The sequence below is a fragment of the Heteronotia binoei genome, chromosome 4 (genome assembly GCF_032191835.1).
Source record: "Heteronotia binoei isolate CCM8104 ecotype False Entrance Well chromosome 4, APGP_CSIRO_Hbin_v1, whole genome shotgun sequence".
Classification (NCBI taxonomy): Eukaryota; Metazoa; Chordata; class Lepidosauria; order Squamata; family Gekkonidae; genus Heteronotia; species Heteronotia binoei.
In genome coordinates, this window is record NC_083226.1 from 85,489,205 (window position 1) to 85,505,120 (window position 15,916).

A 15,916-nucleotide genomic window follows, 5' to 3' on the forward strand; every position below is an offset into this window, starting at 1 on the left:
CCTTTATGGTTTCTAGACTTTGTCAACAGGTGGAATTTTCTCCAGACTCAAATCATACACTTTCCCAAAGGCGGGAAGCAAGAAGGTGCATAAAATGGTCTTTTGTAGATTTATAAGTGCGTGGAAGGACTTACCCTCACTTACATCTCTCTTTGATGGTTTAATGACTTTGTGCCTAGCTGCTAATCCTTTGTGCACATTTGGCAATTTTCTTTAGCTTTTACTTCTGACCTTAGTTTATAGGATTAACCCATGGCTAATTCATTAGCAAAACTAAAAGTGGTTACACTTCCTAGTCTCTGTTCCTGACATATATTTATGTCATTCCTGTGAACATGATGCGCCAGAACATCTACACAGAAGGGAGTGGGGGAAAAATTAAATAACCCAGATAAACTACTATTACATTGTGTAGATTAGGGTTGCCAAGTCCCTCGTGGCTTCTGGCAGGAGACTTTTTTCACACATGTGGCACAATGACATCACTCAGAAGTATACAGGAAGATCCAGTATGCCTATATCATGTGTGTCTTTTACTTTAAGATCTTTAAATAAGTTTAAATATTTTAAATATTAATTTGGGTGAGTGAATTATCTTACTTCAAATAGTAATAAGAATGTAATTGTCCCTGCTTCTTAAAAAGAATCTGTTCTAGCCTTTTCTTTCCCTCAGTTGGGATAGCTGCTGCTTGCTATACCAACTGGCCACATGTGAAAACCAGCCCTCTAAGTCCACATGGCTGATTTAGAAGTAAAACATCAAAAACTGGCACTGTCAGATGGGGGGAATTTAATATGTTGTTCGTGTGATTGATGCTTGCTTCAGCCACACATCACAGTGCAGAATGTAGAAGTGTGATTGGAAGCTCTAACAATCTAGAAGTGGTGCTGTTTTTGATAGCCCTCCACCCCACCCTCTTTAAGGTGCCACTGGACATTTGTTTTATTTTGCTATAACAGACTTATACAGCTACCCCTTTGCAATTCATTTTTTTACCAATCTAATAACTAACATGTGAGGAGCAGTGGTATCTTTATTTATTTATTTTTAAAAGAAAAATAAGCAAATTTTCAAACACATGAGTTTTTCATCTATTTTGAAGAACTAAATTCTTGGTCTTAAGCTTTAAGAAAACATTGGTTTTTAATATCTTACTATAGCTTGCTGTCCGTTGCCTTTGTAGTATAAAGCAGTCTAATTGGTAAGGGAAAGGAAATGGGTAGATGAATAGCAGATAGACAAGCTTTGATCAGAATTTCTGCTCACTGGGATAATTTTTCTCTGCTTTGCAGCAAAAAGGTTGGAAATAATTCTTCTTACCATCAAGTAGTATTCAGCCTTTAGAGGCGTTCTGCCTTTAGAGACATGGAGGCATGTTAAATGTGGCTAGCACAAACCTTTGCTAAAAATATTTTCTTTTGCCATATGACTTTGGGGTCCCTGTACTACAAAGCAGGCAAGCATGATGCATAAAATATAGAGCTGTCCAGTGATGTTAAACCAAGCAGAGTGTAGCTTGCCATAGCAAGAATTGCAATTCAAAATTCTGATTTCCCCTCTCCCATTTATTAACTGGGGCTTTTAGTGCTGACCAATTTTGCATTTAGCAACACAGAAGCTAGGTCCATTAAAAATTTTGAACTTAGCATTTTACCTGCAGTCTTTCACTACTCTGAGAAGACAAGCAAATGCTGTTGCATAAGAACTATCACTCAGCTCAAACACAAAAAAAATTTACTGAAGTCACCTACTTCTTTATTGCCTTGGAGCCTGGTAACTCTACAAGTGTGCTGTTTTATACTGTGCTGGTCTTATACTGTGCTGTCCATGCTGATTCCAAGGTGATTCAAGCCATGTTCTTTGCCTCCTCCAATTTACCATCCTCTGCTTACTTTACCACCTCCCAGGCAACTTGTTGATCACTTCTTGGTTTCTGTACAGGCTGAAATGCTTAGGGACTGTACAGGAGAATGATGTTTGCATGTTTCTTGGGACAGTTCACTTCCATTTTTGCCTTTGCTGTGAACAACTGATAAAATCAGGGCTGGCCCAACCACTAGGGAAATTAGGCATTTGCCTAGGGTGCCGGCAGGGCAAGGATGCTGAATTCAGCCCACCTCCTAGGCAAATGCTTCCATTGCCCCACTGCTCCCATCCACCACACCTCCTCCTCTCTCCCTTCCCCACCATTTCAATGCCCAGTAAGGGGTGGTTGAGCACCGTGCTTCCCAGGCTCTTAAAGGCTCCCCCCACCAATGAGCTGATCGATGGGTGAAAGGTGCCAGAGGTTCCTGGCTGTTATGCCGGCCTTCTGGCATGCTCACAATCAGTACGGGGTTGATAAAGTTCCCCATCAAAGGCTTCTTAGTAAGCTCGAGAGTCATGGAGTAAAAGGACAGGTCCTCTTGTGGATCAAAAACTGGCTAATTAATAGGAAGCAGAGAGTGAGTATAAATGGGCAGTCTTCGCAGTGGAGGACGGTAAGCAGTGGGGTGCTCCAAGGCTCAGTACTGGGTCCCATGCTCTTTAACTTGTTCATAAATGATTTGGAGTTGGGAGTGAGCAGTGAAGTGGCCAAGTTTGCAGATGACACTAAATTGTTCAGGGTGGTGAGAACCAGAGAGGATTCTGAGGAACTCCAAAGGGATCTGTTGAGGCTGGGTGGATCACATGGGAAGGAAGGGGGGAGAGGATCACATGGGAAGGAAGGGGGGGATCATATGGGAAGGAAGGGGGGGAGGAGGCAGCGGTGGCTGCTCCTTTGGCAGTTCGCTCGTCCTTGCCATTGCTGCTGCCCACCTCCAGACTCAACCCCACACTGATTGTGAGTGCATAGGAGCCAGGAGTCTCTGGCGCCCTTTTACTGGCTGATCAGCTGATTGGAGGGGGGGGGTCTTTAAAGAGTCCGGGAAGTGCAGCACTCAACTGCCTTTTCCTGGGCATTGAAATGGCAGGGGAAGGAGGAGGAGGCACAGCGGAGGGGGCAGTTGGGCGTGGCACCATGAAGGGAAGCTGGGCACAGCACATCTGCCTGGGGCGCCATTTGCCCTAGGGCCGGCCCTGGATAGAATACAGTGAGTTTCTCTTTCCATCTTGCTAACTCTAATGAATTCTAACAAGCCTTATGATTAAAATTATTTCTTAAGGCATTTAGACTGGCTCAGGGTAACTTAAGCTGTAATCCTAAAAACATTTTTGTGGGAATAAGACCCAATGAATAACAACAGACCTACTTCTGGGTAGATTCAGGTGGGGAGGCATGTTGGTCTGAAGCAGCAGAACAAAGTTTGAGTCCAGTGGCACCTTTAAGACCAACAAAGTTTCATTCTGAGTATCTGAAGAAGTGTGCATGCACACAAAAGCATATCTACACCAGAATAAAACTTTGATGGTCTTAAAGGTGCCACTGGACTCAAACATCATTCTCCTGCTTCTGGGTATACATGCTTAGGATTGTGCCATCTATATAACAGGGTACTGTATCTTCCCTCAGTTTCCTATTGAAATCATAAAGATATCTTTAGAAATATACTCCAATAATACTAATTACTTTTTTTTTTTAGCAAACAGCTTTAGTTTTCTGTTTTTCCTTTTTTTAAAAAAGGAAAAATGTATTTGACTGATAATTTCCCTCCCACAACTGTAGGTGCTTTTCAGTATTTAAGATCCAATCAGTGACCTCCTATATTATACAATAATCCCCAGAAATTCTTTTTCAGTGGTTCTAACCAATGTTATTAAGAGATGTGCGACAGTTAGCACAAAGAGCTAAATTAAGAGATGAAAGCAAAGTTCTTTTTAAAACTCCAGCTGCAAGTTTAATTTTGTCCATGTATGTTGGGCAAGTATCCTATTCCAGGCCATTTAAAGTAGAGCTTATATACACAGAGCAGAATTTTTAAAAATTAGATCTAGAGAGAGTGAGATCACTTCCAGATTCACCCTAGAAATGATGTCACACAGTTGATGCAGTGGCACCTCTCCCATGTCCCTAATCCCTGTCACCTGCCGGGTGCCATCCACTAGCTGGCAACCACAGTGGAAAAGCACATGTTTTGTGTACAGAAAGCCCCAGGTCCAATCACTGGCATTTCTGTTTTTAGATAAACCAGCATGTACAAGCATAATTCATGTGAAGTTTTTAAGATTTTTGTTTAGCCATGTAGAAAACAAAGCCAAGAGGTGGGAACACAAACTGATTGGCTTAATAGAGAATAAGGTGGCCAGGGGATGATCCTATGCCTATTATAGTAATTTCAAGTTGTGTTAAATATGTAAACTTGTTCCACGTCACTGTTCCGAAGTCCATACATTTTTGTGTACTGGACTGTATGATGCATAAATCCTAAAGAGAATAATCAAAGCAAACATAAAACAGATTGGAAGCAAAATATTAAGTAGCTCCAGTATAAGACTGATACAGGATTTGGAAATAAGGTCATTATTTTAAGAGAGTTATAATTAATACAAAGCCATTTGTTAATTCCTTCATAAGACAATGCTCTGTAGTACTTGCAAAATTCTTTTGTGCCTTAGCAGTGTGTGTTTGGCTGGCATATTTACACAAGAAATAACCTGAAGATTTCAGTAAGCTTTGCTCCTTTTCTTGTGTGTTAATCCTTGCCTACATCTCTCACTGCTTAATTTATGTCCTAGAATTCCCAAATAACGCAGAACTAATACAAAATTATCTTTGTGTGCTATAGTTACCTGTACCATCACGTGCCTACAGTGATGATACTGCCATGCCTACAACATCTAACACTTACGAACTCTCACAAGCAAAGACAGGTACCTGGTTAAAAGCTGTTATTCTGTAAAGAAGCTGCTCTTCTGTTACTGGACTCAATTTGTGCCTTTCACTAGATGTTGAAAGACTCACTATCCCATGTAATTATTTGGAAAGTGAAAGTTCTGTTTTCTTTTGTTCTGATTACTGTTGTATATACTGTTCCTTAGAAAACCTGCCATCCCAGTTTAGTGCCCTGACGTATACTTTGATTTGCTTTATATCTAACTGGTATTATGAAGTTTTTCTTCCATTATATAATTAGTAACATTTTGAATCCCTCTTATTTGAATCTCAAAACTTGACTGGATCCCCAGTTTTAATCCCCAAAGAAATATCTCTGCCAGATCCTGTTGTACCACAAAGTTTGGCTGCTGCATCCCAGGCAGACCCCATAACAGTCCAGTTGCATTTTTGATCAGGTAAATGACATGGTTGGGGAGGAACTCAAGCACTCTTCCTCAGCATGGCAGCTCTGATTCATATTGAATCCTTTCTAGATCTTTTTAGGGCAAAAGAGCATTATTGGGAATTCCAGTATTACAATTAAACATGACATTTGGCCTTCAGATATCCTCATTTTAGGAACTACAAATCAGATATACATCCAACGATGCTTGCCCTTAGCCAGATTGTATATATAGATGTGAATTTTCATTGGTAAGCATACATACAAACCAGCTTGTATAAAGTTTGTCCGTCCAGCTCCCAATGAATAACTGGATAGAACTGGATAGAAAGTGAGGTTATCTATATCATTGAAACTCATGAATCAATTGACTTAATTATTGCAGCATATAAGTCTAAGCATATATATAGGCACCCAAAGCAGGACCTCAGAAGACAGGCCCCCAAAGAAGGACCTCAGAAGATACTTGTAGTGGTCAGGAAGTTTCATATGGGAGTAGGTGGTCCTTAAGGTATGCTTGGTTCAAATGTCGAAGAGCTTTAAAAATCATCACCAGCTCCTTGAGTTGGGCACAGAAATGAACTCGGAGCCAGTGAAAGCTTGCTGAATTACCATTGAGAGGTTAGTTACCATGGATCAGGTTTGATAAAGAAGCCAGTTTTGATGTTTTCCCAGTGGGCACATTGGTGGAAGACCAGCCAACATCATTTGATGATCTGAAATCAGTTGCTTTGTCAAGGCTACCAAGGCCTTTTAAAATTCCAAACTACAGAACGATGTTGTAAGTTCTGACCTTTCAAAAATCTCTTTGCCTGCCAGTACACATGGCAACATCTTACTAATCACTGTTGCACTGTGGTGGTAGGTTCCATCCTATGGTGACGGACAAGAGTTAGGTAGCCCTCAAAGAAGGCTTTGAAGAAAAATTGTCATCAAATATAACTATCTACCTCAAATGATTAAATAGAAAACAAAGTTAATTCTATGTTATTGCTTTCTCTCCGTTAATAGGATATATTAGAAAATTTATCTACCACACTCCACATAGGTACATAAATAGTCTATGATTGTCATTTAAGGAATGTTTTCCTTGTTTTGCTACTGATATAAGTATTTAACATTTTCTACTTAGCTCTAGTGATATTGTAGACGCAGTATAAAACATAGAAGAGACACTGTCTCTGTCCAGAAAAGTAAAATCTACATTAAATGACTATCAAAGCAGCAGGTGAAGAGGAAGGCACTGTGGAGCAAAGATGAGGTAAGAGAGAGGTTAGAAGGGGCTTGCCACATTGTTGGGGGGTAGGTGCTAGTGTAAGATACTGTACTGCAGAAGACATGGAGACAGGAACTGCAGAAGGAAACAGAGCTAACATAGAGGTAATAGGACTCGTATGAAAACAGATTACCAAAATGTGTGGCAGTAAATGTGTTCTCTTGTTCAATATATAGGCTATCAGAGGGAAGCCTTACCCATGGACACTGGAGTCTATGAAAGTCCATATGCAGATCCAGAAGAGATGAAAGCTAAAAATGTCACTCTTGACAGAAATCTACTGACTCTGGAAGATGAGGAACTTGGCTCTGGTAACTTTGGTACTGTAAAAAGAGGCACTTATGAAATGAGAAAGTAAGTTGAAAATGGTGATAGGCTTCCATCCCAAATATTCTTCTTCATATTACATTTTTGAAGTCCACACCAATCTGATTTGCTTTTTTAAAAGCCTCTGTCCAGCAACCATATTCCAGGCATACACATTCAGAAATCATACTGAATTCAGTAGGGTTTACAGTGTAAAACTTTACTTAGGACAGCACTTTTAATCTGTCAGCTTCTTAGAAGACACTTCCCTTGAATGGGCATGTTTTCTTTGTCTGTTTTTGTATACAGTCAAACTTGCTTTCATGACCATGTTTTGGGGATAACAATCTTGGTACAGAACATAGAAGAGAGATCTATTTTATACCTAAATGATTGCAAAATTTTTAGTAAGTAAAGGAAGTAGTATTCTTCCTTGTTATAAATTTGTGCCTTGGTGATGTATTCCCTGTATTTTTTCCCCCTTTTTCTTCTCATGTAAACCAGGGTACAGTACCTAAGATTAGTTCTAGGAAGTGTAGCCTGCCTCTCCTGTGATGACCCACAAAACATCTCTGTTCGAAGATAAAATATTAGATAGGACTTTTGTCCACCTTTTCCATAGGCCTTACTCATAAATTACAGAGATCTTGCTCCTCGTTCCCTCATTATCAGAAATGCAAATAGTGGCTTCATCCTTGCCAGTCTTTACATGACAGTTTTGATGCAGACAACTTTGGAGATTTACTGATGAATGACTATGGTGTATTTGTGGGTTATAACTGGCTGGGCTTCTTTTTCCTACCTACAAGTTTTGTTGCTGTATTTTTTTCTTGTTCTTTTTACTGGTTTTAGGCTTTGTTGCATAGTGAATTCTGAACTAATAGAGACTGAACTGTGGAATATAAATATCTTACATATGTGGTATATAATTACAGTTCCTAATTTTTTGCAGGGGTAAGAAGACAGTGGCCGTGAAGATTCTCAAGAATGAAAGTAATGATCCATCCTTAAAGGATGAACTGCTGAGAGAAGCAAATGTAATGCAGCAACTGGATAACCCATATATAGTCCGGATGATAGGTATATGTGAAGCTGAGTCTTGGATGCTTGTAATGGAAATGGCTGAACTTGGCCCCTTGCATAAATATTTGATAAAACACAAGTAAGTTGACCTTCATTACCTTTTCTTATATTTTTCAACTTTAATAAACAATATATTACGTAAATTAATATCCTAAATGAACTCTACATATATGTAATGTGGGTGATATATGAAACAACATCAATTGTATAAATTGACATTTTCTCAAATGTTGTTGCTCAGTTTGCTTTGAGAGAACCCTTTGTTATACAAAACATTTGATTCTATAAAATTCAGTAACACTTCCAAAGTTATTCCTTTTCATGAAACTTAATGTGCTATCAGAAAACATGGTAGAGAGTTAGGTTACTTGGAAAGGTGCACACAGGGAGGTACTTGACTTTTAAGACCTGTCTTTGGACACAGTTCCTTTTTGCAGCCTGCTTGCCCATCCCAAACTATCAAGTTTTCAGTCTTGGCAGGAACCCATCTTCCCGAGTTCAGTAATTCATAGCTGCATAGGGTTGCCAGGTCCCAATTCAATAAATGTCTGAGGACTTTGGGGGTGGAGCAAGGAGACTTTCAGATGGAGCCAGGAGACATTAGGGGTGGAACCAGGAGCAAGGTTGTGACAAACATAATTGAACTCCAAAGGGAGTTCTGGCCATCATATTTAAAGGGACCATACACCTTTTAAATGCCTTCCCTCCATTGGAAATAATGAAGGATAAGGGCACCTTCTTTTGGGACTCATAGAATTGAGCCCCCTGGTACAATCTTTTTGAAACTTGGAAGGTGTTTTGAGGAGAGGTACCAAATGCTATGCTGCAGATTTGGTACCTCTATCTCAAAAAACAGCCCCCCAAAACTGTATAGTTGTGCTAAGGGCCATCCCAGAGTGGTAGAAACATGGCCTGACAGCAGCCAGAGGCTGGTGCCTTTCCCATGGCTCACAAACTAGTGGAGGTTTGGCTAGAAAATATAGCTGTAATGAGCCTCTGTAGCCCAGTTTGGTGAAGTGGTTAAGTGTGCGGACTCTTATCTGGGCAAACTGGGTTTGATTCCCCACTCCTCCACTTGCTAGAATGGCCTTGGGTTAACCACAGCTATCGCAGGAGTTGTCCTTGAAAGGGCAGCTGCTGTGAGAGCCCTCTCAGTGCCACGCATCTCACAGGGTGTCTGTTGTGGGGGGAGAAGATATAGGAGATCGAAAGCCGCTCTGAGTCTCTGATTCAGAGAGAAGGGTGGGGTATAAATCTGAAGTCTTCCCTTTCTCCTCCTCTTCCTCCTCCGCATGAATGTCAGTTGAGGCAGAATGAGGGCCCAACCCAGCCAAGGAGCAGAGACCTTACCAGTGAGCTGATTGGCATGGAAGGGATTATGGGTTGGGGGTCCCAGCTGGAGGGAGGAGGAAGAAGCCTTTAAGGATTGATTGACTCAAGCTATAAGGGGTGGAGCATTTCAAAGATGTGAGTGCCCATTTAAACCCTCTCAGGCCAAGGAGGAGATGGGTGGGGGGTTGCTCTTGTCTCAGTATTGATGCAGAGAGGTAGATGGAAAAGACAACACCCTAACAGAAGAAGGATGACTAGGGTGAGGACAACCACCTCCCCTTCACATCTGAGGTATAAGGGACCTGACTTCACCTCCTGCTGGGAATCAGGAAGAGGCTCCAGCTGCTATGCTCTGCTCCTCCCTTCTTTGCTCCAGTACCATGCTTGGCTCTGCCAAGCCATCTTTGCATGGTCACCCTTCCCTGTGGGTGTCCAGCACTGCCCAAACCTCTTAATGTGAAGTGAGGGGAAGGCAGATATCAAAACTAAGTAGCTGTTTTTGGCAGTGTTCCACATTTTTGTCTCAGCTCAGGAAAAATGACTCTAGAGTAAACTAATTTACGCAGTAGCTCACAACTTTAATGCAGTATCTTACAAAGTAGAATTTTTACCCACAGCTTAGAGGGAACATCGGTTACTGGTAGTCACCACCTGGATTACCACTGTTGCTAGAGACATTACACAAGCATATAGTGTATAAAGAAAATATAGTGGAGTTTGTTAACCAGTTATAATTTGTTTAGAGATGTTACAGAAAAGAATATAACAGAACTGGTTCATCAAGTTTCCATGGGAATGAAATACTTAGAGGAAAACAACTTTGTACACAGAGATTTGGCTGCAAGGAATGTGCTACTGGTTACACAACATTATGCCAAAATCAGTGACTTTGGACTTTCAAAAGCTCTTGGCTCTAATGATTATTATAAGGTAATATTTCAGATCTGGACTCAGCTTTATCACAAGGTCATGATTAGTTGTTACTGTGGACTTTGCCTTTATTGCAGTTCCATAAATGTTGCAAGGGGGCTTTTTGAACTCTTATGGTTTTAGCAGTTTGTTGAAGCTTTGGAGTATGGGCCTTTTGGATGGATGTTGTTAATCTGCTGGCTGTTATAATTCTGTGATACTGCTGTACTTTTTCCAGCTATAAAAAACTTATTACTTTTGTGACTCACCTGGGTTCCTGTTATTTGGGATTAAAACACAGTACATATTCCCCCTTCCTCAGCACTGCAACCCTGATTGGGGACTTATTGCAGTGGAAAGGTAGCATATAAATGCCTAAAATAAATAAATAATGGCCACATGGCAGATCAGAAGTCCCCAAGGATCACCTACTCAATTCCAAGCCTTCCAGACTCAACCTGACAAGACAGGCTGAAAGGATACCATGCCTAATGGTATCAAAGATTGATGAGAGATCTAGGAGGACAAAGAGGAACATACTCTCCCTTTCTCTAGATAGGCATAGATAATCTAACAGGGTAGCCAAAGCAGTTTCCTGAATCTATATGGAAAAGGATCTATATGCTAAGTTTCTTCTAACAATTCAGTTGACTCTGGCATCTTGGCCCTAATTGAGAAGATCAGCTCAAAGCATGGTGCTGTACTGTGAAAATTGGGCCCACCCATCCTGATTATCCAGTAGGTATATGGACTTTTTCTTTAAACCTTCAAGGAAAAAGTAGATTTTAAAAGCCTCATACATACAAATGTGTTTATTTTATATGACTAATATTGTCATCTTTTGTTTCTGAATCATCATAGGCAGAACGTTATGGGAAATGGCCTGTCAAGTGGTATGCTCCAGAATGTATTAATTTCTTCAAATTTTCTAGCAAGAGTGATGTTTGGAGCTTTGGTGTATTAATGTGGGAAGCTTTTTCCTACGGACAAAAGCCATACAAGGTGGGTTAGGTATCTTCATTAAATTTCCCTCTATAATTCCGAAGTACACACTTAAAACTGAAAAATAGTGAGCAATTCTAAACAGGTCTACTCAGAAGTCAGTCCTATTTGTTCAAAGGAAGAACTCTGTTCCCTGGAAAGTGCTTTTAGGGTTGCATGTGTAATGTAGTTTGGCAATAGATTTATTAGCAAAGAAGGTAATCTAAAACTATTGATTATAGCTCTGATTATTGATTATATATATATTATATACTCTGAGGCAAAATGAACCTGAAACTGTGATGTTCCTATTGCTGCTGAGAACAAAAAAATACCATTTTGATACCTGTGCCTATGATAAATGTACCTGTCACAGGGCATGAAAGGAGGCGAAGTTTCTCAGATGATTGAAAGAGGTGAGCGAATGGAATGTCCACCAGCTTGCCCAGTTGAGATCTATGACTTGATGAAATTGTGTTGGACATATAAGTGAGTATAATCATGTATCTTCTTTAAAATATTGGCTTGTTAGACTACAACTAGACCCGTCACTACGGTGGGGCCCAGGCCACTCTATTTAACCCCACCCCCCGTAGGGCCCTTTTAATATGGCCAGCAGGATCTGAGGAAAGGGAGAGAGAGAGAGCACACAAGAGAGAGCAGCAAGAGTGAGAAAGCAGGAGAGTGCGATGCGGAGAGCGAGAAAGCCTGCTCCAGAACCACTTATTTTGGAATGGGTATTGAAAGACCGGAGTCAGATTGAGGTGACAAGAGAGGAGGTCCTACAACTGATAGACAAATTAAAAACTAATAAGTCACCTGGTCCAGATGGCATACATCCAAGAGTTCTGAAAGAGTTGAACTTGTGGATCTTCTGACAAAAATATGTAATCTTTCATTGAAATCTGCCTCCTTTCCTGAGGACTGGAAGGTAGCAAATGTCACCCCCATCTTTAAAAAGGGTTCCAGAGGAGATCCGTCGAATTACAGGCCAGTCAGTCTGACTTCAATACCAGGAAAGATGGTAGAAACCATTATCAAGGACAGAATGAGTAGGCACATTGATGAACACGAGTTATTGAGGAAGACTCAGCATGGATTCTGTAAGGGAAGATCTTGCCTCACTAACCTGTTACAGTTCTTTGAGGGAGTGAATAAACATGTGGACAAAGGAGACCCAATAGATGTTGTTTACCTTGACTTCCAGAAAGCTTGAGGTTCAATGTGGCCAAGTGCAAAGTAATGCACATTGGGGCCAAAATCCCAGCTACAAATACAAGTTGATGGGGTGTGAACTGGCAGAGACTGACCAAGAGAGAGATCTTGGGGTTGTGGTAGATAACTCACTGAAAACGTCAAGACAGTGTGCGATTGCAATAAAAAAGGTCAACGCCATGCTGGGAATTATTAGGAAAGGAATTGAAAACAAATCAGCCAGTATCATAATGCCCCTGTATAAATCAATGGTGCGGTCTCATTTGGAATACTGTGTACAATTCTGGTCACCACACCTCAAAAAGGATATTATAGCATTGGAAAAAGTGCAGAAAAGGACAACTAGAATGATTAAAGGGTTGGAACACTTTCCCTATTAAGAAAGGTTGAAACGGTTGGGGCTCTTTAGCTTGGAGAAACGTCGACTGCGGGGTGACATGATAGAGGTTTACAAGATTATGCATGGGATGGAGAAAGTAGAGAAAGAAGTACTTTTCTCCCTTTCTCCCAATACAAGAACTCATGGGCATTTGTTGAAATTGCTGAGTAGTCGGGTTAAAACGGATAAAAGGAAGTACTTCTTCACCCAAAGGATGATTAACATGTGGAATTCACTGCCACAGGAGGTGGTGGTGGCTACAAGCATAGCCAGCTTCAAGAGGGGGTTAGATAAAAATATGGAGCAGAGGTCCATCAGTGGCTATTAGCCACAATGTGTGTATATGTGTGTGTGTGTTGATATATATATAATTTTTTTGGTCACTGTGTGACACAGAGTATTGGACTGGATGGGCCATTGGCCTGATCCAACATGGCTTCTCTTATGTTCTTAAAGCGAAGGGGAGAGTGAGAAAGTGACAGCAAGGGGGAGAGAGAGAGAAAGAGAGCATAGATGTATAATACCACCTAAAGGCCATTTTTATTGAATTCACTTTACAAAAAAGAGAGGAGGCTATCCCTGGTTTATTGTCTTAGCTATGCAAAATTTTGTTGGCTAATGATAAGGTGAAGTTGACAACCTGTCCAAAGAAGTAGCACAAACATGTACAAGAAAGGATAAAAGAAGAAGATTGGCAAGAAGTGTGGAGCACCCTGGTTATCATCTTTCTTCAATTGCCCAACTTCTTTGCTGTTTCCTCTTTGCTGAGAGTGGATTTGGAGAGGTAGCAATGGCTGTTTCCATACTAGCAATTGGTTCAAGACTCATAGCTGGATTTGTGTGTTGTCTGCCATCGAGGGATTCCTGAATGTGATTGACACTGCTGATGAGGATTCCCCCCCCCCCTTCTGCTTTAAATTAAACAGCATGCTTTGGGCATTATGGTCAGAATCCATTTCCAGTGTTTCCAAAACATGTCATTCTTACTGTAGAACTTTTGCCTAGCAGTTCCTTCTGCTATTGGAAGAGTTAAAGTCAGGGATTTTTGTAGAAAAAGCCCAGCAGGAACTCATTTGCATATTAGGCCATACTCCCTGACATCACCATTGTTTCACATAGGGCTTTTTTGTAGGAAAAGCCCACCAGGGCGTCATTTGAATATTAGGCCACACCCCTGACACAAAGCCAGCTGGAACTGCGTTCCTGTGTGTTCCTGCTCAAAAAAAGCCCTGGTTAAAGTAAATCATAAGACACTTGTTGGTGTGTAGTAAATGAATAACAAGCCTTGAAAATCCTTGTCAGTAAATGCTGGTGCCAGTAATGTAATCAGCAAAGATTGAAAACTGCCTCAGCCTATACTAGCAAGGAATCAGACCTTAAATGAAAAGGTCAAAAGCATAAAGTCCCTACAAAAATATTTGTTTTTCTTTTGTAGTGCTGATGATCGGCCTGGATTTTCTGCAGTGGAGCTCAAGCTGCGCCAGTACCACTATGAAATTGCCCAGTGAGAATATTGTGACTCAGATTGATGTCCTTTGTGAAAGAAGATACCACAGTGAAAGATAACAGCAAGGGATTTTGCCTTTCAAAATGACTCTCTTGATGGTGCTTCGCTCCAGCAGCAGCAACATAGCTTTGCTATGCAACCATTTTTGCCTTGGCTGTTTTTCAGACAAGATTTTTTTTTTACATCAAAAGTATTTTTAAATGTTTGATTCCACTTGCTCTTTGGCCATTTGTTATATTTTTATCCTCTTAATTTTCCAGCTTTTAGTACAATATCTATAGAAGTATTAGAAGGTCTTCACTGTGAATGTTAAGGAGCATTGTTTTCAGAGACTTTCATAATGGTTCTCCACTTTCAGACTTCCCTCATGATTCTCCAGGCAGGGTCTGCTTTTGAACCAAAACTGAACTTGTAATCTTTTTCCAATTAAGGACCATACTAAATGAAATGTCAATCATACCAGTTTCTTCTTGTTCAGAACAGGAAGAAATGCGCCCCCCCCCCAATGTTATTAGCCTCTCGGGGGAATCTTTTTTTCCTTTTCCCACAGCAGTGGGAGAGTGGGGGGGCTACATGGTAGGAGGGGAAGAGTTACACACTCATTCCCCCCACTCGCATTATTGCCCAATCCATATTATACTTTCATCCAGCTTCTGTTAGCATTTTAAGAAATGCTGAAAGGTTTCGGTTGTATATCTACCACCTCACCTATTTTGATCCTTACCTAGCTTGGCTTTAGAATATCATCACTGGGTTATTAATGCATTTTCATTAATGCATTTTTATCAGAAGATATTGAAGAAGAAGATATTGGATTTATATCCCGCCCTCCACTCCGAAGAGTCTCAGAGCGGCTCACAATCTCCTTTATCTCCCTTCTTCACAACAAACACCCTGTGAGGTGGGTGGGGCTGGAGAGGGCTCTCACAGCAGCTGCCTTTTCAAGGACAACCTCTGCCAGAGCTATGGCTGACCCAAGGCCATGCCAGCAGGTGCAAGTGGAGGAGTGGGGAATCAAACCCGGTTCTCCCAGATAAGAGTCCGCACACTTAACCACTACACCAAACTGGCTATCAGGTGTACATTTGTTCTATACTATCCAGTTTATCCTCATAAGTACCATGTGAAGTTGGTTAAGCTGAAAGAGCATGACTGAACAAAGGTCATTCATCAATTGTCATGGCGGGCTGGAGATTGAACCTGTGTCTCCCAGATCCTAGTTTGACATTTTAATAACTGCACTATGCTGTTGTCATACATATTTTCATATATTAAGCAAGAGTCATGCCTCAGTCTCTGTCTCATTAAATTTTCTCCACACTGAGCTTATTCTACAGAAGCATAGTGCTATCCCATATTATTTAATGGTCCATTTTCCACAATATCCTCAGTGTTAGTTTATGTAATTAAAATCACCTTTACAGTTAGGAAAACCAGATGTACCTTTCTAGTACTTACCTCACTAGTATCCACAGGTCCGTAGCTATGGAGGGGGGGGCAGGGGGCAGGCTGCTTCACCCAAACTGTCCCCCTTCCACCTGTATGGTCCCTTCTTTTGCTGAAGTTTTCTAGTGAGGAGCTGCAGATCACCCAAAGCCAAGGCGGGAAAAGAAAGTGAAGGGAGAGGTGGCCGCCCTGCTCTCACCACCACCGCTGCTCTCGCCACCGCTCTTGCTGCCTCACTGCCATACTCACTTGTGGTGCCCTGGAGTTGCTGCAGCGGCAGCAG

General features: G+C 41.1%; 1 protein-coding gene across 1 annotated transcript in view; it reads left to right on the forward strand.

Moving 5' to 3' along the window:
* The window catches only part of SYK (spleen associated tyrosine kinase), a 59,749-nt gene extending 45,255 nt beyond the window's left edge, over positions 1 to 14,494 (forward strand). Inside the window, exons 7-14 of the mRNA XM_060235493.1 lie at positions 17 to 85; positions 4,708 to 4,792; positions 6,652 to 6,829; positions 7,734 to 7,943; positions 9,940 to 10,126; positions 10,967 to 11,107; positions 11,463 to 11,575; positions 14,116 to 14,494. Of these exons, the coding sequence (XP_060091476.1) occupies positions 17 to 85; positions 4,708 to 4,792; positions 6,652 to 6,829; positions 7,734 to 7,943; positions 9,940 to 10,126; positions 10,967 to 11,107; positions 11,463 to 11,575; positions 14,116 to 14,188 (1,056 nt within the window). The 3' untranslated portion in view covers positions 14,189 to 14,494. The remainder of the gene's footprint in view (positions 1 to 16; positions 86 to 4,707; positions 4,793 to 6,651; positions 6,830 to 7,733; positions 7,944 to 9,939; positions 10,127 to 10,966; positions 11,108 to 11,462; positions 11,576 to 14,115) is intronic.
* The last annotated feature ends 1,422 nt before the right edge of the window (positions 14,495 to 15,916 follow it).